This window comes from Toxotes jaculatrix, chromosome 17, assembly GCF_017976425.1.
Source record: "Toxotes jaculatrix isolate fToxJac2 chromosome 17, fToxJac2.pri, whole genome shotgun sequence".
NCBI lineage: Eukaryota > Metazoa > Chordata > Actinopteri > Toxotidae > Toxotes > Toxotes jaculatrix.
In genome coordinates, this window is record NC_054410.1 from 21,086,218 (window position 1) to 21,111,996 (window position 25,779).

Below are 25,779 nucleotides of genomic sequence, written 5' to 3' on the forward strand. Positions count from 1 at the left end.
CTATAATGTGCAAAAAGTCCGTGAGTTGGAATCCACTCTATTCTTCCATGATGCTGATTACTCTCTCTTGTCAGATGCTATCTATAATGATGCAAATCTGGGTCAGAGTCATCTCCTAATTACACTATGAGAAGAATCAATTTATCTTGTATTCATATTGATGTAACTATGGGCAGAAACCTATTAATAGTGATAACAAATGAGTTTATCTGGCTCTGACATACAAGCCAGATAAGACTATGACAACAGTTTTACCCTGTGAGATCAAGTAGCAGCACAGTACACGCAGCATCTGAACAGATCTGAGAAAAACACAACTGCATTATAGCACTTGAGTGTGTGAGTCAATTGTTTTGATCGATACATGAGCACACTGTGCTAAATCTGAATGGCTGAGTACTTGTTACTGACATTGTAGGTTAAATTGAATGGATTTACTAGTGTGTGATGTCTGGTGAGAAAAAAAAACTTTATCTAAATAAGGGGGTTAAATCAGTATAATGACCATTAGTCACCATAAGCATCCGGTCATACCAGACCAGGTCAGGCTATAACAGATAAACTCCACAGTCCATTGATCTGAGTACAGGTGTGTTTCACTGCTCATTCATTTAACTCTCCATTTGTAAGAGGAAGATTGTTTCTTTTGAAACACTGCGACTGTCCTTCCCTCTTTGCTCATTTCACAACGTCAGCCCTTGAACTTCAGCTTGAAGATAAAGCTTGTTAAACCTTACATGTGATTTTAAAAGTGTTACTATTTATTCTTCAATATTTTTGAAAAATACTCGTCACTTAAAAAAAAAATGTACTAGTTAGTAAGAACATGGCTTTGGGTGACTTTAAATGTCCATGTTGTGTCAGTGAATGCAGATGGAGGTGCAGTATGTGACGGCCTTTATAAAGGGCAGCGTGTGGTTTTTAACGTTGTGCATCTGCTCTCTCTGCTCAGTTCACATCTGCTTATGTACTATGAAAAGATAAACATCAGGAAAACAATCTGTTTACATGTTAATATTTACATGCATGGGAATGACACTATGTTGTTATGGTCATCATTTCCGACATTTTAAATTGAAGTTGTTACATAGATATAATATTATTGCAGAGCCTTCAGCTGTTATCCATAATGTTATAGTCAGAGCATCTTGTCATAATGATAAATGTTCAAATGACATATATTCACAGTGATGAATGTGATAAAGAATATTTTCATAAACATTTGAAACTGTATGTTAAAGGACAGCTACTAATCTTTTTAATTATGTGTGTTTGCTGTTTAGAGCCATGCAGCAGCATTACTGTGTGTGTGTGCGCGTGTGTGTTGATGTGACTGCAGCCTCTGTGCATGTGTGTGTGGTTTCAGTGTGGTGAACTCACCCTTCCTGTTCTGACCCTGGCAGAGTCAGCAGCAGTAACTCTCTGTGTGCAGATGGACATTGCTGCTCTGAGCAGGGAGCTAAGTCGCATGTGTGTGTGCTGCGACACCGAGATCATTTCTTGTTTGTCCACACGTCATTCTCTCTTTGTATTTATAGCTCTACAGATGTTGGTCGGTCACTTAGGTGCAGACTGAAAAATCTCTCCCAGTCGATAGATCAAATGCAATTAATCTTTGTACAAATATTCAAGATCTCCAGAGCATGAATCCTAATGACTTTGGTGACCCCGCCCTTTGGTTTAACAAAGTTGTACTAATCCATATTTATAGATTGATTGTGTAATGTTAAAGGTAATTGTTGCTGTGATGAACCCACAGAGGATTATCACCCAGTTCAGCAGTTTAGCGTCTTTCAGCTCAGTGTTTTGTTTTTACTGTCTCAGCCTTAATGTGTTGGTTCACTCGCTCTAATAAACCCATTGTACACTACCTGCTCACCAAACAGCAAAAGCTGGCGAACATAGTGGAGCATTTAGTTGCTGAAGAACCAGACATTTCCCTCAGGGGCTGGTGGAGACCAAAACAGAGCTCGAAAGAGAGTTAATATTGGATTATATTCATCAGGAGACATCGCTCCAAATTAATGCTAATGTAGCTGAATGTGTCTACAAGAAATCAGCTTTATATGGTAATAGCATGGCAGTGTTGTGATAAGTTATGGCAGGTTCAGGACCTAGAACCATTGATAACACAATGGTATTGTATGCTCCTTAAGTCACAATAAGCTAAACATTTGCATGCTAACAAAATAAAAGATGTTGCTCTGTATTAATCCAAATGTTGTTTCCTATCCCATCTGAGTCGTGGTTAGTTCAGATAACTGAAAACAATATAAATACTTCCTGTGAGATGTCACATTACATTTGGAGACACAAAAAGTAAAGTGATGATTGTTCATACAGACACACAAAGGACAAAACTTTTCCTATGAGCTCTCTGCTTGAGAGCAGGTTTGGAGTCGCAGTGCTCTCTTTTTGAGGGAATTTGGTTTTATCAGTCTCTGTATGTCAGAACTTGGTGAAGTGATGTTGTAGTTGGCTGGATGTGAGCGACCAGTGTTTATTGGTTTTAGGGGGTTTAATAAATGCAGCTGTCAGGTGAAGCAGGAGCTGAAAATGAAAATGACTGTGTGAGAAAACCAAAATGTTCCTCTTGTGTCATTGTATTTGTTTTTGTAACAGCATCCTTCCTCTGGAGGTACTTATGAAGTAGTAAGTGTGTGTGTGTGTGTGTGTACTCAAAATGCGTCAGCAGCCCAAACACGAAAGGACTTTAAATGTGTGTATGTGTTTCTACAAGCTCTGAATAGTGTGGAATGTGTGTATTGAGAAATATGTGCATAGTCTCTGAATGTGTGTGTGTGTTTGTGTTGTGATGGAGTGAGAAAATGCATATGCGTGTGAGTGTGTGTATTAATCTTGGCAATGTGAGCTGCTCCTGGCTGCTGCTGTCGGCCAGCAGGAAGTCACATTAAACTTGGAACATATTGGGGTCAAAGGTCACAGCTGAGAAGGAGAAGAAGGAAGATGAGAAGAACAGCAAGAAAAACAGAAGCAGAGGAGGAGTGTGTAGAAACAGGCCCTCGTGCCTTGGCTTTACATCATAAAATATTTACTAGGTTCATTTCTTTTTCTAGTGACTGAATTCCTGATTCGTTCCCTCCGAGCTAACAGAGACGCGTTTTATGTTTCCAGTGTGGCTTTAATGTGTGTTACAATAAAAGGAATCAAATGACAGATTCATTTAAAACAAATGAGGACACTTGAAGTTGAGAGCTACCTGTTGGGTCAGTAGATTAGTAGTCACACACCTGTTCGGTAAAAATGCAAGTTCTCCTTTTGTCATGATTACATTTGTAAAATTAGGAATTGGTGGGGAAAACTAGTGTCAGTGTTTCAGTGTTTTGTTTTCATCAACCCTCTGACGATTCACACATATCCAAAGTGTGCATGTTCTGACAAACTGCAGTCTATAAACACCACAATGTAACATCTGATTAATCACAATCTGATTCATTTAAAAGAGTTACTGCACTTAGTTCAAATAAAGAGTTGAAAGGTTTTAACTCATCACCTTGGAGACAGGACAAATTTGAGGTGTGGCTTTTGAGCTTCCTTCATCTTGAGGTCTTGCTTGTTTTGTTGTTAAGTGTTGAAATGCAGCTGAAAGCTTAAGAAACAAATTAGCAAGTCAATGACGCCTTTGTTAAGTTCCCACGTTGAATTTAGGACCCTGTCAACATACTGCATTTGATGCTGAATCACTGTATCTGTAACTGTTGTCTAACACTAAACGCACCGTTTACACATCCTGCCAGAGTGATTAATCTTACAGCAGTCATTTGCCCACAGTCTCCTAAATGTTATATCTGACCAAAAAAAACAGAAATGCATCCAATCGAAACATGTGTGGGTTGATGCGCTAATTCCTCCCATCATATGAAACTGCCTTATTAGCTTATGTGTATGTGTCAGGAAAATATCACAGTAGGAGGTGTGTGTGAGTCTGTAAAACCGTTAACATTTCCAAAGAACGTGGTTGAGGTCGAGTTTAGTCACCCTTAACCTCCACTTCCTGATCTAACAATGTGGGTGAAGGTCGTGGTGAAGGGTATTTGCTAAACCACAACCAGTCATACCAAAGGGACTTGATTTAAGGTAGTCTTGGAACTAAATCTTGTCCTGTTTTGATTACACTGCTCTCTGTGGGTCCAAACACTGGACCCTTCTGGCCACGCCCCAAACAGCGATGTCACGTTATTCGTGCCTGTGGATGCATTAAAAGAGCGAGATATACGCAGACATCACTGAGCCTTGCTACTAATTTCACTTGCAGTATTGAAATGAAAAAAATCCCCTGAGACCCAAAAAGAATGGTTGATCATCACTCTTTATGTTTTGAATATAAATCCATGGAGGTTTTACATTTGTAAAATCTTCTGGGAGTCTGGGGAAATTAGTTTTCATTTTCATCAAGATGTAAAGTCTGTGGGCTGAGTGAGAACATGTGGGCAGAGAAACCAGAGCAAACACTGAGTACGTGAGGGTCCACTAGCATCCGAGTGACGTACAATATGCCATTAGAGGGTGTGTGCGAGGCTCTGTGCAGACGTCAACTATGCATCTGTGGTGTCTGCACCTATCTTCCTGTTGTGTCGGCAAGGTAGTGTAACTGAGGCCTAACACACACGTGTGGTGGGCTCCACGATGTGGAAACACAACCAGAAGCTTGGGAACATTTGAACAATAGGCCAAACACAGAAAAAGAATCTGGAGAGCAGGTGTTTTGGTTCCATGTACGTATCCTGACTCTGAACCTATTCAGTACTAATACAATAAATCTGGTATTTGAACCCTATGGTACAACATTCAGATTCATGTCAGTGGTAAACCATAGAGGCAGATAAGGGCAAGGATGGTGAATCTGTGTGATAACATCATTGTAATCAGCACAGGCAGATTGAAGCAGTAGCTGAATTTTACTGCTGTGTGCCTTTGTGACAGCAGCAACATGTCAGTGTTTGCCTCTGTTTGTTCAGTTCTATCAGCCTGTGTGTTTCTGTCATGCCTGACTGCCGTTTTCCTTTTAACTGAATCCATGTGAACATGCCACACTCTACAGTTAGAACTATTTCAGAAATGGCACAGTGAATTCAGCCGAGACAGTCATGGAGCCCGTTGAGGCACAGTAATATTCTCATCTGACCCAGGAGGTCAGACGAGAATATTACTGTGCACAAACTGCACGGATATGGTTCTTGAGCTTCCTCGGAATATGATCATGTGACTGTGCTTTTCATTGATAGCATAAACCCAATCCCTGCTCATGTTATTTCAAGTTATTTCCTACAAATGATATCTTAAAATAATGCAAAATAACAACAGTAAAAAGCAGTTGGAAGGTCTTATAAAAAGGACAGATTAATTAGTTCGTATAGTGTTATAGTGAATAATCTTGGCTGCTGCTCATGTGATCCCACTGCAGGGATAAAGAAATGTCCTCTCCAGACAAAACTGTGGGATCAGTACAGTGATACTTGCATGCACTTCTGATGATTGTCTTGTTGAAAAAGTTACCCTGCATATCTAAGACAAACATGTATTTCAAGGGAAAACATTTCCATCATATACTAGCAGGCACCATTGGACAGAATCCTCCTGGACTGCTGTGCCGATTTTATCACCATAATACAACAATAAAAAAAACAAAACAAATTTTTATTTACATATTTTATTTAAATTAGAAGACATGAATCTGTAAAACAAAATTTAAATCAAAGCTTCAACTTCTTAAACACTTTACCACAATGATCAACAATTATTGAATGTCTGAACACAATCATTTTATAAAGTCAGATTCCCAGTATTTTCAAAACACGTGTTTGCATGCATAGTCCTTTGTCAGATTTATAATTTCTAATATATATCACATTTATAATTCTATACCTTTTTAGCTGTGATGCTCCCTAGAAAAGAATAACTCTGCCATCCTCACTGGGAGTGATGCTCCTGTGTCTGAGGAAGCCTCCTGGACAAACTGTTTGGTTGAACATAATTTAGCCTTTCACTGCTTCATAGTTTGTTCTGTTTTGAAATACTGGGAGGGGGTATATTATAACCACGTTATACCAGCATCTATTCATGTCTGAGAGTCTCAGGGTGTCACTGCACTAATGGATAATACAATCAGCATTGTGTTGAGTGTTGTAACAAAATCTGTGCAAAAGATTATTATCATCACCTTTGTTCGTACATCAACTGCTGCTCGCTATCTGTCGGCAACGCTGCAGTGATGCATGGCAAGAATTTACAGAGAGTATTTTTAAACTTTTCTGGTTTTTAAGGCATGAAAATAGAATCAGAGCTCTGATTTATTCATTGCTGAGGCAGCAAAGAGCCTCAGAGAGACAGGGAGAGAGGAGGAGAGGAAAGAGAGCCTGTTTCACTGGAGTCTACTTTGCTGTGCCACTGTTAGTGAAGGGAGAGGGCTGAAAGGTAACCAAGGCAGCATCTAAAACCACACACACACGCAGCTCCCTTTTTCACATCCTTTCTGCAGTCTGAATAGAGAGGAAACAGAATTTCACCCACTGACACCCTGATTGTATGTGTGTGTGTGTGTGTGTCTCTGTCTGGTGCCACATTCTGAAAGTTGTGACCCAAATGAGCAATCACCTCTCAATGGTTTCAGTCTTCTAAGTGATTAGTGTTGAGGTTATGCCAATACTCAAAATACACAGAGATAATTCACTTGTTGAGAACACACAGGAGGAACTCATCAAGCGTTCAGGGAGGTGGAGCCTAGTGTGACCTTCAGCAGTCTGGTGATTATGTCAGAGTGTGTGGGGTGAAAGGTCAAACCATCCACCTCCATGGCCAGGTGACCGGTTTTCCCACTTCTTATCCCAAAACGCACCAGAGTGGAAAGAAAGGACTCCTCCTGGAGGACAGAGAGACAAGTGTCCAATATTCACTCTTTCCGCTTTTCGCTCTGTTCTTCTTTCCACCAACTCCTGAGGGAAGTGTCTGGCTCTGCGGGTAGCTTTGATGATCACCTGACACTGCAGAGTCAGGTGATCATTTTCACTTCAAGTGAGCAGCTTCAGAGTGACACGTGAACCATTTATTAAGCCTCATGCATAAAAACTAAACATGATCCATCGGAAATTTATTTAGGCTTAAAGTTCTGATAAACTTGTGTGAAACTGGCTTCCTTTATTTTGAAACTGTATCATTTGGAAATGTATTTTAAATTCGTTGTTTATTAATTTGTGGTGATCTGTAACCAGGCACATGTTTGTGCATTGGTATGCAATAGTCATCTTAATCTAAAGATGTCAGTGCATCCAGTTACCTGCTATGTTTCACTTCCATGATGTAAATGAAATTGAAAAGAGGGGTCAGAGAGTAAAGGGCACGAGATCTTCAATCTTTAGATAGAACACAAAACTGATATTAATAAAACAGAATTGTGTGTGTGTGTGTGTGTCACCTTGTCCACAGATGGCAGGTTAGCAGTCCAGTCCTGCAGCTTTTCTTGGGGGGCTGTGTGTTCCACTCCCAGGCCTTTCTTTAGGTATCGCTGGTGTGAAGGGCAGGTGTGGAGCAGGTACAGCCCACAGGCCACAGCATATCCTCCCCAGTTAGACACCCCTGCAGGCGGGGAGGCAAGGGGACATCAGTGGGAGAAAACCCTGATGTTCAGGGAGCATTTTTAGCTTTTCCCAAAGGATAGTTATTGGCTCTAAATGAGGAATGGCCCTGGTTATCAGCCAGGAATGTACTGTGGCTTCAATTAGTCTGTATTTTCTTAAATAAGCATGACTAGACTTGACAACCTTAACTTGTGGGTGTTAGTTGTGTTTTTTAGTTGTGTCTTATAGTCCATACCAGCAGTGATGGCGTAGTCAGCAGGAATGTCACAGGCTATGAGACTCCCATTGGGCATCAGGCTCTTCACCTTCTCCTTCACTTTACCCATCCCCAACTCATTACCACCATCACCGACTCCTGCAGAGACAGAGGAAGGAGTCTCTGCTCAGCTCAGACAAATTAAGAGAACAAAGTTCAAGAGTTTATACTGTAGATGTTAACAGAATATGGCCAATACTATATTTATAGCCAGTGGTATCAGTAGCAAGCACACCTACATGTATCTTAAATATAAATGAACCATTTACAAACCTTTGTTTGATAGGCTACATAGATCATTAACACACATGATTCATTTTTGTTTACAATTTGCAATAAACTATATGAATAAAAAGGCAACTTAAAGAAAGTAATGCAGACAACAACATGTAGTGTGTGCTACCTACCTGTAGTGAGAATTCCAGGTATGTCCTTCGCAGCTAGGAACAGGTTATCGATTGGATCCACCAGATGTTTGATGTTTATTCCTCTCATGTTGTAGTAATTTCCATCTGCAGCCCTTCCAGTGCGCTCTATCGCCACAAGGTGGTTATATCTGGTTTTAAACATTACAGCTGGTATAAAAACTGGTTAAAGATACTTCCCTTTGTCCTCAGCCTTACTACAAACACATACCACAGGTCAGCTAACCTGGGCTTGCTGGGGTCTCCATCGTGACACAAGAAGTGCAGTGGGGCATCTGGGCCACTGTCGTCAAAGGTGACCAATGGGATTGCAGTTTTCAGAACACCTGGGAGTGGATCATAGTTATAACAGCCACCAGAGTCTTTCTCTTTGAAAATTAACAATAGATTTAATTCCAATGGGCTTTGATAAGAGCAATGATGGGTTGTTAGAGCCTGGAGGCAGGTTGACTTATTTGCAGTAGGTTTCACAGATTTGAATTAAAACTCTTTCCCACCTGTTTTCACAGCTTCATCAATAATGGCCTGGTTCATCTCCAGGGCTCTCCTGTCCGTCACCATAGTCACCTGTTTCCCTAGAGACAACAACATCGTCGCTATGGCAATGGCCCCCGGTGGGCCGTCTGTTTCATCTGGAGGGCTAAAGGGGAAACACAGATAACAAACTGGAGTTTAAGGGAACAATTTAAACCCAGCGTAATATGTGATACCTGTTACAGATGATGTTACAGTTAAAAGGTTGTGTGTTTCCACCTCAGGTTAGAGGTTAGTCTGGCTTCAACAAGATGTTGGAAACTTTCCTTTGAGGTTCTGATCCATAGCAACATGACTGTGTCACATCAGATTTACTCCCTGGGACACTGTGGTTGCAAATGAGGGTTTGACAGCATAATACTGAAGCAAGACTTTATGAAGGACAAAAATATAAGAACATTCTGATGTTTGATGTGAACATTAACTGAAGCTCCTGACCTGTATCTGATTGATTTTATTGATTGCACTGCTGCCGCATGATTGGCTGATTGGATCATTGCATGAATAAGCAGGTGCAGGTCTTCTAATACAAGTACTTGTGTATGTGTATATGTGTGGGCACCTGTGCATGTAGTGCGTGGGGAAGCCAGTTGTTATGGCAACAGAGGAGGAGTGGGAGAGTGCCAGACAGGAGTGAAGAAGTTCATCCTGGACGGCTAAAGCTTTGATCCCTCGTTGACCTGGTGACAGAAAGTGACAAGTTAATATTCACTATATGCAATTTGCCAACTTGGTACTGACTCCAAGGGGAGGAAGGGCGGCTTGGTGTCTGCCCACAACTCACAGGACCGTGTGTGTCATGGTAACTCTTACTGTTGTATGAGCATTGCTTCAGGAGTGGCCCAGTCTGAGCCCAGACCTTAACCCAACAGAGAAGCTTACAGTTATCATAGAACTTGTTTGAGGAGGTTTGGCCTGTTCCTAAATCTGACGGTTCACTAAGTTTTTCCACTAACACTTTTTTAACATTTTTAATGATTGTTGTTTGTCTTTACATGTGACTTAAATTAAGATCAGGTCACATTTTATGACCAATTAATGCAGAAAAAGCAGATGGGTCCACTTCCTTTTTCCTGCCACTGTAAGTGAGCCAGTTCAACCAAAGTAAATCAACTTATCACTGACATCACAGCCTAAATGTTAGCACCAAATGTGCACTAAGAATGTTGACAGTGTGCACTTGTTTAGTTTTACTGCTGAAATATAACTCCTTGTCAGATAAAGCTCCAGCACAGCACTTACATATTTTAAGTTAGGAACCAAAGTGAAATCACTTTGTGTATGATCACCTGGGTCCTCTCCAATAATCGTCTCCAACTGTCTGATCCTAGCCACTGCCCTCTGAGACGCCAGGCTGTACAACAAGGGATTGTGGGATACCAGGAAGCAGAGGGGGGTCAGCTCAGGACTAGGTCTGGTGTATGGCAGGTCTGAGGAGTCTGGGATGTCGGTCAGGAACATACATCCTGGTGAGTGACTGAAAGCTAAAGAAGGCTCTGAAAGACACAAAACACAATGTTGGTTAATTAACTGTTAACCATTTTGATTGTGTTTCATTTATATGGGCGTGTTGATATGAACACAAGCAGAAAGATCATCTCAAACTTCGGTCTTGATGTCTCAGCGCTCTCAAACATCCCTGACATCATTTCCTACAACTGCTGTTCTATTGGTTATGAAGTGAATATAGCTCCAGCCAATCATATTGCTCACTATTGCAGAGTATTGCCTCTATAGCAGTCACTCCACAGGCCCAGAAGACAGTGACATCACCAGGCTGCAGCTCTACTGGGTCCCCATAGTCTGGTCTGGACAGGTCCTGTATGCCTAGGAAAGCTACACACACACACAGAATGTACAAACACACGTTCATGAAGTGTATGCCAAGTTTCTGATGTACTGGTGAGTTATGGTTATTATCCTGTATACAGAATATGTGTGTGTGTGTGTGTGTGTGTGTGTATACCTGGGTCTCCTATGTGTACAGGAGCCCCATGTGCTTGTGGAATGAGATAAGTTACCTCCACCGCTGCATTCAGCATAGCAGCTGGAACAGGACGCATAGTGACCACTAGAGGGCAGCTGAACGCTCCTGCAGGAACACAGGGAACTGCAGTCTAGACACAAACACACACACACATGGTGTCCAGATCACACCGCATTCACAGCGTTGTTATACATATAACCATTTGGCAAAGATATACAAGTAAATTTGACAGAAAAAATGCACAATTCATTCAAACATTTAATGTTATATACACGACACAAATCAACATTTACGTTCATTTTGTAAAGAACACGACTAACAGTGCGTAAAGTAATGCTATATAATGCTTCTGCAAGAACATAGGTATAACACAGCAACCCATTCCTCCTACCTGCAGCTACTGAATGTCCCTTGTTTTTCTTATTACAATAGCACATCAAGGAAGGGGAGAGGAGATGACAAAGGTGTGAGGAAGAGTCTACAGTTCATCTCTGCTTTGTAGATATTTGTACCATACCCTGTACATGCTGACGTTACTGCCCTGCTCCACGTTCCTGACAGGGACTCCAGCTGCCTTCAGTCTGCCCTCAAAGCCAAAACTGCAGCCCAGATAGAAACACACCATGTCTGACCACTGATGGCTGCGATGCACCGCCTGCTGCTCTGATGTGATCCTGGGAGCACGATAAAAGGGACAAATGAGGCCAAATGAGGCAGTCAACACGTGATTTTTATTTATTCCTATGGGAAGTTTGCCTTGCAATGAAAAATAACTATTAAATAAAGGACTTAAAAAAAACAAAGTCAAGTAAAGTAAATTAATGCAGTGTGTGATCATGACAGGAAATCCATTATGAAGCTTTGATTTGTTAAAACTCATAAAAAAATGTGTGCTTAACTGTTTACAAAAATATGAATTTTATCCATCTACAACAAAGTGTCCAAAAAGTCTCTTTATATCCTCCACCTCTTATTTTTCCTGATAAAGTTCTCCACTGTTTGTTTGAACCCAGCACTCCATCAGTGAGTCTGTTTATCTTAGTTAAAATACCTCGGTTGATTGGTGTAACTCTGCAGACTGGACACTGTTTTCACCAGTTGACCCTTCTCATACACACAGTACTGAGAAATATCTGTCCTAAAGACAAAGAAAGACAGAAACACACATCCTGAGACATGCTGGGGTTTGTAAAGTGCACACTCAGCAAGAGACTGCCAGCAATTAACAGGAGATCAGAAATAAGAACAGTATGTGACCATCGCCACACTTCTTGAGGTGGATCAGTAGCATGAAAAACAAATTCCGATGTAACATTCATTCACTTCAGAAGTTTTTTAACTCTCAAAGAAGTCATTATATGAATTTAGCCACGTTTAGTTCATTTCAAAAGATAAACTCACTTTTAAAGGTTTCATGTCAGCTCATTTGACCATCTTAGGAAAGGTTCTGATTTATCTACCACACATTTTTAGAAAAAGGTGCTGCTCTAGGCTCTATGGTCAAAATCTTCATTTTTTAAAATACTGCTACTATATGATACCATACTTTTTCAGAATTACTTTCACATGTGCCCCATTTCTTGCAATGCTTGAAATGCTTAATGCTGAGTTAATGTGAAACCTGCTGCAATTTGTTTTTACAGATGTGGAGCAGTCCGATCACTACAGAAAATCATTCATCACAAGAGGGAACAAACATAACCAAAACAAATCCTGAAACAACATGTTGAGTTGTGAGCTGCTTGCTCAGTGAATGGTCAGTGTATGAGAATGCATTACCTTATGTCAGTGTGTCTAGCCAGAGGCAGGCAGGAAGTCTCTTGTGATTGGCTGCGATAAAGGAGTGGCAAGGGGGCGGGATTATGGCGACAGAAGGCTTCGAAGTCATTGGCCAGATGATTGGGCAGGATGATGACATTAGCCTGCTGGTAGCCTAATACAGACACACAAATACACACATTTTATGCATGTTAAGGTGATAAACCAAAGTTAAAACAGGGGACTAGAGAACACAGGTTGATTTGCAATCTTTAATAGTGCAAGCAGTTATGCAACAGATCATAGTCAAATGTAGGTGCGTAGAATACGTGTATAATTGTCAATGGATAGCTGGCTGAACAGGATTTATAATCTATTGGAGAATGGATCCAAGGGTAGGAGTTTGCCATAGACAATGCACAAGTGCTACATGCATTATAATCACTACAATAACAAAAGAACATAGATACATGTTAAAATCACAAAAGAAAGTACAAAAGTACAAAGTACAAAAAAAGTTTTGTGAGTGAGCCAAGCTACAGGTTTGTGTGGTTAATGTGGTCACTGTCTGAATGTTAGACTCTGCACACTTTAGGTGAAGATGGTTTTGTAGAGGAAGAAAAACCAATCTGCATCATGTGGCTAACAGACAGCTGCTGAACAGTGTCTTTAATGAAAGCTCCAAGATTCAGAGCTCAGAACATTGTCAGATGTGTCTTAAAAGCAGTCAGCTAGTAAACTTACAGCAGTTATCAATAATAACTTTAGACTGCCATGATTGTATTTGAACATTATAAAGTAATGTCAACTATAGTATAGCCAGTAATGCTCTATCTTAATAAATGTGTGCTAAATTGGTTAATTTTTCTGTAGAAAATTAGATTTAGATTTGAAGCTCCTCAACAAGCAGCTGCCTTGTTTGATTTGAGGCTTGTGATGGTAGTTAGTACTTAATTTCTATACAAACAGTTGTAGCCTGTAGTTTATAGAGACTAATCTAAAAGTACATTTACATTTATTGACATCTTGGTAAGAAAAATTCCAATGAGATATTTTCCTCACCAATGAGATATTTTCCTCAAATCATTTAGCCCCAGTGTCACATGCAGCACTGTAGGGGACACACTGGCTCTTACCTTTTGCTAATCCCGTCGTGGTGGTTATTCTGGAATCATTCTGCCTGATTAACAGCCTCAATTCAGCAGGACTCAGACAATTTAAACTAACAGAGTACTCCATCTCAGAACACACGCTGCTGTAAGCAACTCAAACTTGCTGTGGCAGCCACACTGGCTTTTCCAGACCAGATACAGTAATGGGTCACTGGTGCTGGTCAATTATTGTTTGTTTCACAAGGCTTAATATTTGAGCAAAGAAGAACTGGGAGGAGTTAATCTTTGAAAAAATATAGTGGTTCAAGTTGATATAGGAGGCAGTGTGCAAGGTAAAGGGAGACCTATTAAAAGAGAGGAATACAGTAAAGGATGAAAGTATTTGGAAAATAGATTCCAGCACCTGGAATTCCAAGGTGTTAAAGATTGAGTAGAGTCAGTCGTCAAGGCTGAAGATATACAGTGACGACATGTACAGATGTAGGAGCAGGTGGCGTTGCATGAGCTATAAAAGGCCTGTTTGAGAGCTGTGCTCTCGCTTACGGCCATACCACCCTGAACACGCCCGATCTCGTCTGATCTCGGAAGCTAAGCAGGGTCGGGCCTGGTTAGTACTTGGATGGGAGACCGCCTGGGAATACCAGGTGCTGTAAGCTTTTTCACTTCCCTTTACAACCAGCAGAGGGCGCTGTGGCTGCTGCTGCTTCAGAGCAGACAGAGATTGGATGAACAGCAGCTTGTTGGAGAAGCTTTGGCCATACACAGCCAATATACTCGGCTCAGCACATTTTCTGCTGCTGCTCACTTGTGGCTCGAACAGGAAATACATCAGATTGAAAGGATGTCTCCCAAAGCGCAGGAAACATCACACAACAGCCACGAATCACTCAGAACGCGGTGCCAGCAGTGACTACGTGTACAGATGTAGGAGCAGGTGGCGTTGCATGAGCTATAAAAGGCCTGTTTGAGAGCTGTGCTCTCGCTTACGGCCATACCACCCTGAACACGCCCGATCTCGTCTGATCTCGGAAGCTAAGCAGGGTCGGGCCTGGTTAGTACTTGGATGGGAGACCGCCTGGGAATACCAGGTGCTGTAAGCTTTTTCACTTCCCTTTACAACCAGCAGAGGGCGCTGTGGCTGCTGCTGCTTCAGAGCAGACAGAGACTGGATGAACAGCAGCTTGTTGGAGAAGCTTTGGCCATACACAGCCAATATACTCGGCTCAGCACATTTTCTGCTGCTGCTGCTCACTTGTGGCTCGAACAGGAAATACATCAGATTGAAAGGATGTCTCCCAAAGCGCAGGAAACATCACACAACAGCCACGAATCACTCAGAACGCGGTGCCAGCAGTGACTACGTGTACAGATGTAGGAGCAGGTGGCGTTGCATGAGCTATAAAAGGCCTGTTTGAGAGCTGTGCTCTCGCTTACGGCCATACCACCCTGAACACGCCCGATCTCGTCTGATCTCGGAAGCTAAGCAGGGTCGGGCCTGGTTAGTACTTGGATGGGAGACCGCCTGGGAATACCAGGTGCTGTAAGCTTTTTCACTTCCCTTTACAACCAGCAGAGGGCGCTGTGGCTGCTGCTGCTTCAGAGCAGACAGAGACTGGATGAACAGCAGCTTGTTGGAGAAGCTTTGGCCATACACAGCCAATATACTCGGCTCAGCACATTTTCTGCTGCTGCTGCTCACTTGTGGCTCGAACAGGAAATACTTCAGATTGAAAGGATGTCTCCCAAAGCGCAGGAAACATCACACAACAGCCACAAATCACTCAGAACGCGGTGCCAGCAGTGACTACGTGTACAGATGTAGGAGCAGGTGGCGTTGCATGAGCTATAAAAGGCCTGTTTGAGAGCTGTGCTCTCGCTCACGGCCATACCACCCTGAACACGCCCGATCTCGTCTGATCTCGGAAGCTAAGCAGGGTCGGGCCTGGTTAGTACTTGGATGGGAGACCGCCTGGGAATACCAGGTGCTGTAAGCTTTTTCACTTCCCTTTACAACCAGCAGAGGGCGCTGTGGCTGCTGCTGCTTCAGAGCAGACAGAGACTGGATGAACAGCAGCTTGTTGGAGAAGCTTTGGCCATACACAGCCAATATACTCGGCTCAGCACATTTTCTGCTGCTGCTGCTCACTTGTGGCTCGAACAGGAAATACATCAGATTGAAAGGATGTCTCCCAAAGCGCAGGAAACATCACACAACAGCCACGAATCACTCAGAACGCGGTGCCAGCAGTGACTACGTGTACAGATGTAGGAGCAGGTGGCGTTGCATGAGCTATAAAAGGCCTGTTTGAGAGCTGTGCTCTCGCTTACGGCCATACCACCCTGAACACGCCCGATCTCGTCTGATCTCGGAAGCTAAGCAGGGTCGGGCCTGGTTAGTACTTGGATGGGAGACCGCCTGGGAATACCAGGTGCTGTAAGCTTTTTCACTTCCCTTTACAACCAGCAGAGGGCGCTGTGGCTGCTGCTGCTTCAGAGCAGACAGAGATTGGATGAACAGCAGCTTGTTGGAGAAGCTTTGGCCATACACAGCCAATATACTCGGCTCAGCACATTTTCTGCTGCTGCTGCTCACTTGTGGCTCGAACAGGAAATACATCAGATTGAAAGGATGTCTCCCAAAGCGCAGGAAACATCACACAACAGCCACGAATCACTCAGAACGCGGTGCCAGCAGTGACTACGTGTACAGATGTAGGAGCAGGTGGCGTTGCATGAGCTATAAAAGGCCTGTTTGAGAGCTGTGCTCTCGCTTACGGCCATACCACCCTGAACACGCCCGATCTCGTCTGATCTCGGAAGCTAAGCAGGGTCGGGCCTGGTTAGTACTTGGATGGGAGACCGCCTGGGAATACCAGGTGCTGTAAGCTTTTTCACTTCCCTTTACAACCAGCAGAGGGCGCTGTGGCTGCTGCTGCTTCAGAGCAGACAGAGACTGGATGAACAGCAGCTTGTTGGAGAAGCTTTGGCCATACACAGCCAATATACTCGGCTCAGCACATTTTCTGCTGCTGCTGCTCACTTGTGGCTCGAACAGGAAATACATCAGATTGAAAGGATGTCTCCCAAAGCGCAGGAAACATCACACAACAGCCACGAATCACTCAGAACGCGGTGCCAGCAGTGACTACGTGTACAGATGTAGGAGCAGGTGGCGTTGCATGAGCTATAAAAGGCCTGTTTGAGAGCTGTGCTCTCGCTTACGGCCATACCACCCTGAACACGCCCGATCTCGTCTGATCTCGGAAGCTAAGCAGGGTCGGGCCTGGTTAGTACTTGGATGGGAGACCGCCTGGGAATACCAGGTGCTGTAAGCTTTTTCACTTCCCTTTACAACCAGCAGAGGGCGCTGTGGCTGCTGCTGCTTCAGAGCAGACAGAGACTGGATGAACAGCAGCTTGTTGGAGAAGCTTTGGCCATACACAGCCAATATACTCGGCTCAGCACATTTTCTGCTGCTGCTGCTCACTTGTGGCTCGAACAGGAAATACATCAGATTGAAAGGATGTCTCCCAAAGCGCAGGAAACATCACACAACAGCCACGAATCACTCAGAACGCGGTGCCAGCAGTGACTACGTGTACAGATGTAGGAGCAGGTGGCGTTGCATGAGCTATAAAAGGCCTGTTTGAGAGCTGTGCTCTCGCTTACGGCCATACCACCCTGAACACGCCCGATCTCGTCTGATCTCGGAAGCTAAGCAGGGTCGGGCCTGGTTAGTACTTGGATGGGAGACCGCCTGGGAATACCAGGTGCTGTAAGCTTTTTCACTTCCCTTTACAACCAGCAGAGGGCGCTGTGGCTGCTGCTGCTTCAGAGCAGACAGAGACTGGATGAACAGCAGCTTGTTGGAGAAGCTTTGGCCATACACAGCCAATATACTCGGCTCAGCACATTTTCTGCTGCTGCTGCTCACTTGTGGCTCGAACAGGAAATACATCAGATTGAAAGGATGTCTCCCAAAGCGCAGGAAACATCACACAACAGCCACGAATCACTCAGAACGCGGTGCCAGCAGTGACTACGTGTACAGATGTAGGAGCAGGTGGCGTTGCATGAGCTATAAAAGGCCTAATTGAGAGCTGTGCTCTCGCTTACGGCCATACCACCCTGAACACGCCTGATCTCGTCTGATCTCGGAAGCTAAGCAGGGTCGGGCCTGGTTAGTACTTGGATGGGAGACCGCCTGGGAATACCAGGTGCTGTAAGCTTTTTCACTTCCCTTTACAACCAGCAGAGGGCGCTGTGGCTGCTGCTGCTTCAGAGCAGACAGAGATTGGATGAACAGCAGCTTGTTGGAGAAGCTTTGGCCATACACAGCCAATATACTCGGCTCAGCACATTTTCTGCTGCTGCTCACTTGTGGCTCGAACAGGAAATACATCAGATTGAAAGGATGTCTCCCAAAGCGCAGGAAACATCACACAACAGCCACGAATCACTCAGAACGCGGTGCCAGCAGTGACTACGTGTACAGATGTAGGAGCAGGTGGCGTTGCATGAGCTATAAAAGGCCTGTTTGAGAGCTGTGCTCTCGCTTACGGCCATACCACCCTGAACACGCCCGATCTCGTCTGATCTCGGAAGCTAAGCAGGGTCGGGCCTGGTTAGTACTTGGATGGGAGACCGCCTGGGAATACCAGGTGCTGTAAGCTTTTTCACTTCCCTTTACAACCAGCAGAGGGCGCTGTGGCTGCTGCTGCTTCAGAGCAGACAGAGACTGGATGAACAGCAGCTTGTTGGAGAAGCTTTGGCCATACACAGCCAATATACTCGGCTCAGCACATTTTCTGCTGCTGCTGCTCACTTGTGGCTCGAACAGGAAATACATCAGATTGAAAGGATGTCTCCCAAAGCGCAGGAAACATCACACAACAGCCACGAATCACTCAGAACGCGGTGCCAGCAGTGACTACGTGTACAGATGTAGGAGCAGGTGGCGTTGCATGAGCTATAAAAGGCCTGTTTGAGAGCTGTGCTCTCGCTTACGGCCATACCACCCTGAACACGCCCGATCTCGTCTGATCTCGGAAGCTAAGCAGGGTCGGGCCTGGTTAGTACTTGGATGGGAGACCGCCTGGGAATACCAGGTGCTGTAAGCTTTTTCACTTCCCTTTACAACCAGCAGAGGGCGCTGTGGCTGCTGCTGCTTCAGAGCAGACAGAGACTGGATGAACAGCAGCTTGTTGGAGAAGCTTTGGCCATACACAGCCAATATACTCGGCTCAGCACATTTTCTGCTGCTGCTGCTCACTTGTGGCTCGAACAGGAAATACATCAGATTGAAAGGATGTCTCCCAAAGCGCAGGAAACATCACACAACAGCCACGAATCACTCAGAACGCGGTGCCAGCAGTGACTACGTGTACAGATGTAGGAGCAGGTGGCGTTGCATGAGCTATAAAAGGCCTGTTTGAGAGCTGTGCTCTCGCTTACGGCCATACCACCCTGAACACGCCCGATCTCGTCTGATCTCGGAAGCTAAGCAGGGTCGGGCCTGGTTAGTACTTGGATGGGAGACCGCCTGGGAATACCAGGTGCTGTAAGCTTTTTCACTTCCCTTTACAACCAGCAGAGGGCGCTGTGGCTGCTGCTGCTTCAGAGCAGACAGAGACTGGATGAACAGCAGCTTGCTGGAGAAGCTTTGGCCATACACAGCCAATATACTCGGCTCAGCACATTTTCTGCTGCTGCTGCTCACTTGTGGCTCGAACAGGAAATACATCAGATTGAAAGGATGTCTCCCAAAGCGCAGGAAACATCACACAACAGCCACGAATCACTCAGAACGCGGTGCCAGCAGTGACTACGTGTACAGATGTAGGAGCAGGTGGCGTTGCATGAGCTATAAAAGGCCTGTTTGAGAGCTGTGCTCTCGCTTACGGCCATACCACCCTGAACACGCCCGATCTCGTCTGATCTCGGAAGCTAAGCAGGGTCGGGCCTGGTTAGTACTTGGATGGGAGACCGCCTGGGAATACCAGGTGCTGTAAGCTTTTTCACTTCCCTTTACAACCAGCAGAGGGCGCTGTGGCTGCTGCTGCTTCAGAGCAGACAGAGATTGGATGAACAGCAGCTTGTTGGAGAAGCTTTGGCCATACACAGCCAATATACTCGGCTCAGCACATTTTCTGCTGCTGCTGCTCACTTGTGGCTCGAACAGGAAATACATCAGATTGAAAGGATGTCTCCCAAAGCGCAGGAAACATCACACAACAGCCACGAATCACTCAGAACGCGGTGCCAGCAGTGACTACGTGTACAGATGTAGGAGCAGGTGGCGTTGCATGAGCTATAAAAGGCCTGTTTGAGAGCTGTGCTCTCGCTTACGGCCATACCACCCTGAACACGCCCGATCTCGTCTGATCTCGGAAGCTAAGCAGGGTCGGGCCTGGTTAGTACTTGGATGGGAGACCGCCTGGGAATACCAGGTGCTGTAAGCTTTTTCACTTCCCTTTACAACCAGCAGAGGGCGCTGTGGCTGCTGCTGCTTCAGAGCAGACAGAGACTGGATGAACAGCAGCTTGTTGGAGAAGCTTTGGCCATACACAGCCAATATACTCGGCTCAGCACATTTTCTGCTGCTGCTGCTCACTTGTGGCTCGAACAGGAAATACATCAGATTGAAAGGATGTCTCCCAAAGCGCAGGAAACATCACACAACAGCCACGAATCACTCAGAACGCGGTGCCAGCAGTGACTACGTGTACAGATGTAGGAGCAGGTGGCGTTGCATGAGCTATAAAAGGCCTAATTGAGAGCTGTGCTCTCGCTTACGGCCATACCACCCTGAACACGCCCGATCTCGTCTGATCTCGGAAGCTAAGCAGGGTCGGGCCTGGTTAGTACTTGGATGGGAGACCGCCTGGGAATACCAGGTGCTGTAAGCTTTTTCACTTCCCTTTACAACCAGCAGAGGGCGCTGTGGCTGCTGCTGCTTCAGAGCAGACAGAGACTGGATGAACAGCAGCTTGTTGGAGAAGCTTTGGCCATACACAGCCAATATACTCGGCTCAGCACATTTTCTGCTGCTGCTGCTCACTTGTGGCTCGAACAGGAAATACATCAGATTGAAAGGATGTCTCCCAAAGCGCAGGAAACATCACACAACAGCCACGAATCACTCAGAACGCGGTGCCAGCAGTGACTACGTGTACAGATGTAGGAGCAGGTGGCGTTGCATGAGCTATAAAAGGCCTGTTTGAGAGCTGTGCTCTCGCTTACGGCCATACCACCCTGAACACGCCCGATCTCGTCTGATCTCGGAAGCTAAGCAGGGTCGGGCCTGGTTAGTACTTGGATGGGAGACCGCCTGGGAATACCAGGTGCTGTAAGCTTTTTCACTTCCCTTTACAACCAGCAGAGGGCGCTGTGGCTGCTGCTGCTTCAGAGCAGACAGAGACTGGATGAACAGCAGCTTGTTGGAGAAGCTTTGGCCATACACAGCCAATATACTCGGCTCAGCACATTTTCTGCTGCTGCTGCTCACTTGTGGCTCGAACAGGAAATACATCAGATTGAAAGGATGTCTCCCAAAGCGCAGGAAACATCACACAACAGCCACGAATCACTCAGAACGCGGTGCCAGCAGTGACTACGTGTACAGATGTAGGAGCAGGTGGCGTTGCATGAGCTATAAAAGGCCTGTTTGAGAGCTGTGCTCTCGCTTACGGCCATACCACCCTGAACACGCCCGATCTCGTCTGATCTCGGAAGCTAAGCAGGGTCGGGCCTGGTTAGTACTTGGATGGGAGACCGCCTGGGAATACCAGGTGCTGTAAGCTTTTTCACTTCCCTTTACAACCAGCAGAGGGCGCTGTGGCTGCTGCTGCTTCAGAGCAGACAGAGACTGGATGAACAGCAGCTTGTTGGAGAAGCTTTGGCCATACACAGCCAATATACTCGGCTCAGCACATTTTCTGCTGCTGCTGCTCACTTGTGGCTCGAACAGGAAATACATCAGATTGAAAGGATGTCTCCCAAAGCGCAGGAAACATCACACAACAGCCACGAATCACTCAGAACGCGGTGCCAGCAGTGACTACGTGTACAGATGTAGGAGCAGGTGGCGTTGCATGAGCTATAAAAGGCCTAATTGAGAGCTGTGCTCTCGCTTACGGCCATACCACCCTGAACACGCCCGATCTCGTCTGATCTCGGAAGCTAAGCAGGGTCGGGCCTGGTTAGTACTTGGATGGGAGACCGCCTGGGAATACCAGGTGCTGTAAGCTTTTTCACTTCCCTTTACAACCAGCAGAGGGCGCTGTGGCTGCTGCTGCTTCAGAGCAGACAGAGACTGGATGAACAGCAGCTTCACAGCAGCATACACTATGGAGAGAGAGCATGGATGAGAGCCACAAAAGTGCAGTTGAATCGTCAAGCCAAAACTCATGGAAGGAAAATCACAAGAATCATAAAGATGGATGGAGAAAACGGCTGCAGTTGTAGGTTACATCTGCACACACTCCAGTATACATGGCTGAGAAACAGGGGGTTTGATGAGCTGGTGCTCCCAGATGGCCCAGGGTAGACAATACCAAGCTGAAAACACATCACTCAAGGTTGCTTCATTTATATCAGTGTCAGATAGACAATGTGCTATATTGTGATTTTTATTGATATCTAGGTACGGAAAGACCTATATGAGGATATGAGATTTTGGTCATTTCTCACAGCCGTAAAACAAACAGACAAAGGGAAACAGTATGTTTGTAGTTTGTCTTTTACCTGAGAACATGGCAGACTTTGAGATACTCCTAACATATGTGAGAGGATATGTGAGAGGATGTCTTGCAGCTCTGCCAACAGTCAGCATGCTTCACCTAAACATCAGCAAAAAAAAAAACACACACACACACACACACAAATAAGTGTTTTTCCAAAATCTAAAATTCTTCATTGTTTTAATATTTAATTTACCCTGTTTGGGACAAACGTAATTTTGTGGGATTCAGGCAACTAAATAATAGAGACAGCTGTCTGACTAGCTAAGGAATCAGTGATTTCACTGGACACATTAAATGTCAACAATGAGGGCACCACCTTCTTTAAAATGTACTAATCCTTTCACACCAAGTACATAGAGTCTCTTTGAGTACACCAAGTCTGTTGACAGTGAACACATTCTGACTGCCTGTAGTTCAGTAGTTAGTTCAGTCTGCTGGTTCAAGCTGTTGCGTTCAGTTTGGTACAAAGGCCTATACTAACAACAACAACAATAAACTCTGCAACAGAGTCATCACATCATAATTGTTTCTGTGTTTCTTGTAGTCTTTCAATAACCTTGTAATAAGGATGTAACATAACGTGTATCATGGCTGATCAGTCACATGTGTAGTCCAACTGGATATTTGAAGTGTGAGAAATTTATGCCGAGTGAGCTGTTTGAAAGCAAGAAACAACATTTCACATCATATACCATGAAGACTGCACAAGTATGGACAAAAAACCTGCTTCTGTGCACAGAAAAGTCCATCACTGGGAATATTAGAGAACTTTGATCAACGTCCTCTCTTACATGACTGGATGTGATCAGACTGAGAAGCACATACCAAACATCTGCGACACAAATATCTGTTGTCCAGGTCAGAAACAACCACAACAGTGAAGAGGTTTAAGCAGATCACATTGAAATAAAACTACACTGATGATTTTAAAGGCTTAGTGTTAGAAGTCATAGAAGCTGCTTTCTTCCTATACAAAGTCCCCTAATAAAAGGACATATACCAAGGACAAACGAGGGAAGTAAGGTCTGTGTGGACTCACCTTCGTGTGAAACAATTCTACATGTCTTTTAGTCTCATGTGTGCTCTAGTGTGGTCTGTAGGTGCAGAAGGTCCCTTTGTGACCTCAACAAGTACCTGCTAGTTAGACTCACTTTAAACGTACTACAGGAAGTTAGCTACACAAACCGTGGCTACATTTATCCACAACAATTCATTAAAAACACATTAAGGCTCGTCTATCAAATCAACTGCGGAACCAAATGTTTCAATCCAAATATTAGGTAGTGTTTTTAGTTGGCAAAAAGATTCATATCTGGTACCGTTACAGAAATCAGGTAGTATTTTATTGCCAGTATTAACGAAGTCACTACGCTGTTTGTTAGCTACAGAGAAAATACTTAGAACCCTAACCGTATTTAGTGCTGTGTATCCGTGTTGTTGTTGTTTTATTTTACCTTATAAAGCGTTATTTCAGTGTCTTTAAGACAAATTGAGAATCTACGAGCCACTGCTGCCAACACTGAATGTTTACAGAGCAGCGGAAATGCTCGGCTATTTGATTTGTGTGATTTCCTGCCTTCACAATAAAGCTTGCTTTTATTCTTCTTCGTTTGTTTTTGTTTTTTTTCATAACTTTTATTGAGAAGCGTTTTTGATCCATTCATTGTGTGTGTGTGTGTGTAAAAAATAACCCCACACACTTTACTTAAGAGTTTACATACATAAAAAAAAAAAAAAAAAAAAAAAATTAAATTACGTTTTTAAACGTGATAATGTTTGAAGGTTAGGATATCACGAATGGTGTCCCCTCCCTCCGCACACCCCTGGGGTACTTTCAGAAGTTTGTGACAGAGGACATGATCTAGGCTCTGGCAGATAACACCAATCGGTACAGTTTTAAGCAAAACAGAGCATCAATAAACACCAACACAAAGAAAATAGAGCAGATGACTGGCATGTATCTGAAGATTGTCCAAATAGCTGGAGTCCGCATGTACTGGGAAGCAGACACACGATATTGTCCTGTCTCAGATGTAATGCCACGGAACAGATTCCAGTCTCTGTTGACATCATTACATTTTGTGAACAATCTAACTGTGTCTGAGATGGAATAAAACTCTGACAAACTCTGGAAACTCAGACCATGGCTTGATGCTTTCAGAGAGAAATGCCTACAGGTGCTCCCTGAAGAACATTGTGGATGAAATGACGATTCCTTTCAGGGGGAAATTCGGCAGCATCAAACAATACAAGCAAATGGACTAATTTGCAGTTGTACAACATGCCATGTTTGGCATGTAGGCTCTGACTTCATTGTTCCCCACATGGAAACACTGAGCTCAGTTCACCTATTGTTGCTCAGCAACATTACTAACCTCCCCCCTCTGGGGAGAGGCTAGACTCAGAGCCTGTAGATCAGACCGGTCCAAACTGTTCCACAAAGGGCCATGTGACTGAAGGCTTTTGTTCCAATCAATCAAGAGCATACAGCTTAACCAATCAACTGTCTGAAGACTGAGATCAGCTGATTAAATGAGTCAAGCCTGGTGTGCTGCTGCTTGGTTGGAACAAAAACCTGCAGCCACACGGCCCTTTGTGGAACATGCCACCTCTGTTGTAGATGAATGCTGCTGTGCAGCAGCATAGCTCACAGGTGAGTGGTGCAGCAGCAGGCATGCAGCAAAAGAATGAGCAGAACACTGATGGTTAATTGCACCACAATGATTAACAGGAATATGTGGATATGTGTTGCAGTGAGAGGAGTATGTCGTGTGAGTGTAGCAGCCAACAGGGTTAGGCTGCTTGAAGCTTGCAGGCCCAAACTGATAAACAGTCCAAAAACAAATACTGCAAAATCAACAGTCCATTAACTATATAAATAGTTGCCAGTAAATTTATTTATTTCATCTGTTGTCAAACCATTTCATAAACTACTTCTCTTTGTATTTGCAGCATTTACACCAAGTTATCACAACTGCACAATATTATGGAAATTCTTCATAAAGTACTGTCTTGCATTGTCTACCAGCCTGATTTTTATTTTAATACAATAGTAAACACACAGTTAAGGTTATGTGACGATCTTGGACATGGTTAAAACAAAACACATTTGCTAGGTCAGAGTTGAACTGAAGGTGAACTCTGATCTGTGAATCTGCTGGAGTTGGCTGGAGATTGCACTGAAACAGGGAACACATGCTTGTTTTTGCCTGTTGTTGAGGTTTCAATAATAATATATATAATAATATATATAATAAGAAGAATTCAAGTGAATGGGATGTGGAGCAAATAATTGGAGTATAGAAATGTAAGATGAGCAAATAAATAAATCTATGACCCAGTTTAGGTTTCACCCAAGTTACACCCAG

The 25,779-nt window shown here is 44.1% G+C and overlaps 1 protein-coding gene and 18 non-coding genes across 19 annotated transcripts; 18 read left to right on the forward strand and 1 right to left on the reverse strand.

Moving 5' to 3' along the window:
* Positions 1–5,662: 5,662 nt before the first annotated feature.
* dglucy (D-glutamate cyclase) lies at positions 5,663–23,955 on the reverse strand. Its single transcript, XM_041060535.1, has 15 exons — positions 23,866–23,955; positions 22,413–22,507; positions 12,577–12,730; positions 11,849–11,935; positions 11,315–11,471; positions 10,777–10,927; positions 10,524–10,646; positions 10,100–10,306; positions 9,373–9,490; positions 8,774–8,916; positions 8,503–8,602; positions 8,259–8,407; positions 7,831–7,950; positions 7,433–7,593; positions 5,663–6,880 (listed from the first exon to the last, which is right to left on the reverse strand). Exons 2-15 carry the CDS (start codon positions 22,498–22,500, stop codon positions 6,719–6,721), a joined length of 1,920 nt encoding a protein of 639 aa, XP_040916469.1. The 5' UTR covers positions 22,501–22,507; positions 23,866–23,955; the 3' UTR covers positions 5,663–6,718.
* On the forward strand, positions 14,205–14,323 carry LOC121197812. Its single transcript, XR_005896268.1, has one exon. It is a non-coding gene; the product is annotated as a 5S ribosomal RNA (ribosomal RNA).
* LOC121197823 lies at positions 14,649–14,767 on the forward strand. The gene has a single exon (XR_005896279.1). It is a non-coding gene; the product is annotated as a 5S ribosomal RNA (ribosomal RNA).
* On the forward strand, positions 15,096–15,214 carry LOC121197835. The gene has a single exon (XR_005896287.1). It is a non-coding gene; the product is annotated as a 5S ribosomal RNA (ribosomal RNA).
* LOC121197826 lies at positions 15,543–15,661 on the forward strand. Its single transcript, XR_005896282.1, has one exon. It is a non-coding gene; the product is annotated as a 5S ribosomal RNA (ribosomal RNA).
* On the forward strand, positions 15,990–16,108 carry LOC121197841. The gene has a single exon (XR_005896293.1). It is a non-coding gene; the product is annotated as a 5S ribosomal RNA (ribosomal RNA).
* LOC121197842 lies at positions 16,437–16,555 on the forward strand. Its single transcript, XR_005896294.1, has one exon. It is a non-coding gene; the product is annotated as a 5S ribosomal RNA (ribosomal RNA).
* On the forward strand, positions 16,884–17,002 carry LOC121197813. The gene has a single exon (XR_005896269.1). It is a non-coding gene; the product is annotated as a 5S ribosomal RNA (ribosomal RNA).
* LOC121197814 lies at positions 17,331–17,449 on the forward strand. The gene has a single exon (XR_005896270.1). It is a non-coding gene; the product is annotated as a 5S ribosomal RNA (ribosomal RNA).
* LOC121197825 lies at positions 17,778–17,896 on the forward strand. The gene has a single exon (XR_005896281.1). It is a non-coding gene; the product is annotated as a 5S ribosomal RNA (ribosomal RNA).
* On the forward strand, positions 18,222–18,340 carry LOC121197815. The gene has a single exon (XR_005896271.1). It is a non-coding gene; the product is annotated as a 5S ribosomal RNA (ribosomal RNA).
* LOC121197816 lies at positions 18,669–18,787 on the forward strand. Its single transcript, XR_005896272.1, has one exon. It is a non-coding gene; the product is annotated as a 5S ribosomal RNA (ribosomal RNA).
* Positions 19,116–19,234, forward strand: LOC121197817. Its single transcript, XR_005896273.1, has one exon. It is a non-coding gene; the product is annotated as a 5S ribosomal RNA (ribosomal RNA).
* LOC121197818 lies at positions 19,563–19,681 on the forward strand. Its single transcript, XR_005896274.1, has one exon. It is a non-coding gene; the product is annotated as a 5S ribosomal RNA (ribosomal RNA).
* Positions 20,010–20,128, forward strand: LOC121197819. Its single transcript, XR_005896275.1, has one exon. It is a non-coding gene; the product is annotated as a 5S ribosomal RNA (ribosomal RNA).
* LOC121197820 lies at positions 20,457–20,575 on the forward strand. Its single transcript, XR_005896276.1, has one exon. It is a non-coding gene; the product is annotated as a 5S ribosomal RNA (ribosomal RNA).
* LOC121197821 lies at positions 20,904–21,022 on the forward strand. Its single transcript, XR_005896277.1, has one exon. It is a non-coding gene; the product is annotated as a 5S ribosomal RNA (ribosomal RNA).
* Positions 21,351–21,469, forward strand: LOC121197822. Its single transcript, XR_005896278.1, has one exon. It is a non-coding gene; the product is annotated as a 5S ribosomal RNA (ribosomal RNA).
* On the forward strand, positions 21,798–21,916 carry LOC121197824. The gene has a single exon (XR_005896280.1). It is a non-coding gene; the product is annotated as a 5S ribosomal RNA (ribosomal RNA).
* Positions 23,956–25,779: the final 1,824 nt, after the last annotated feature.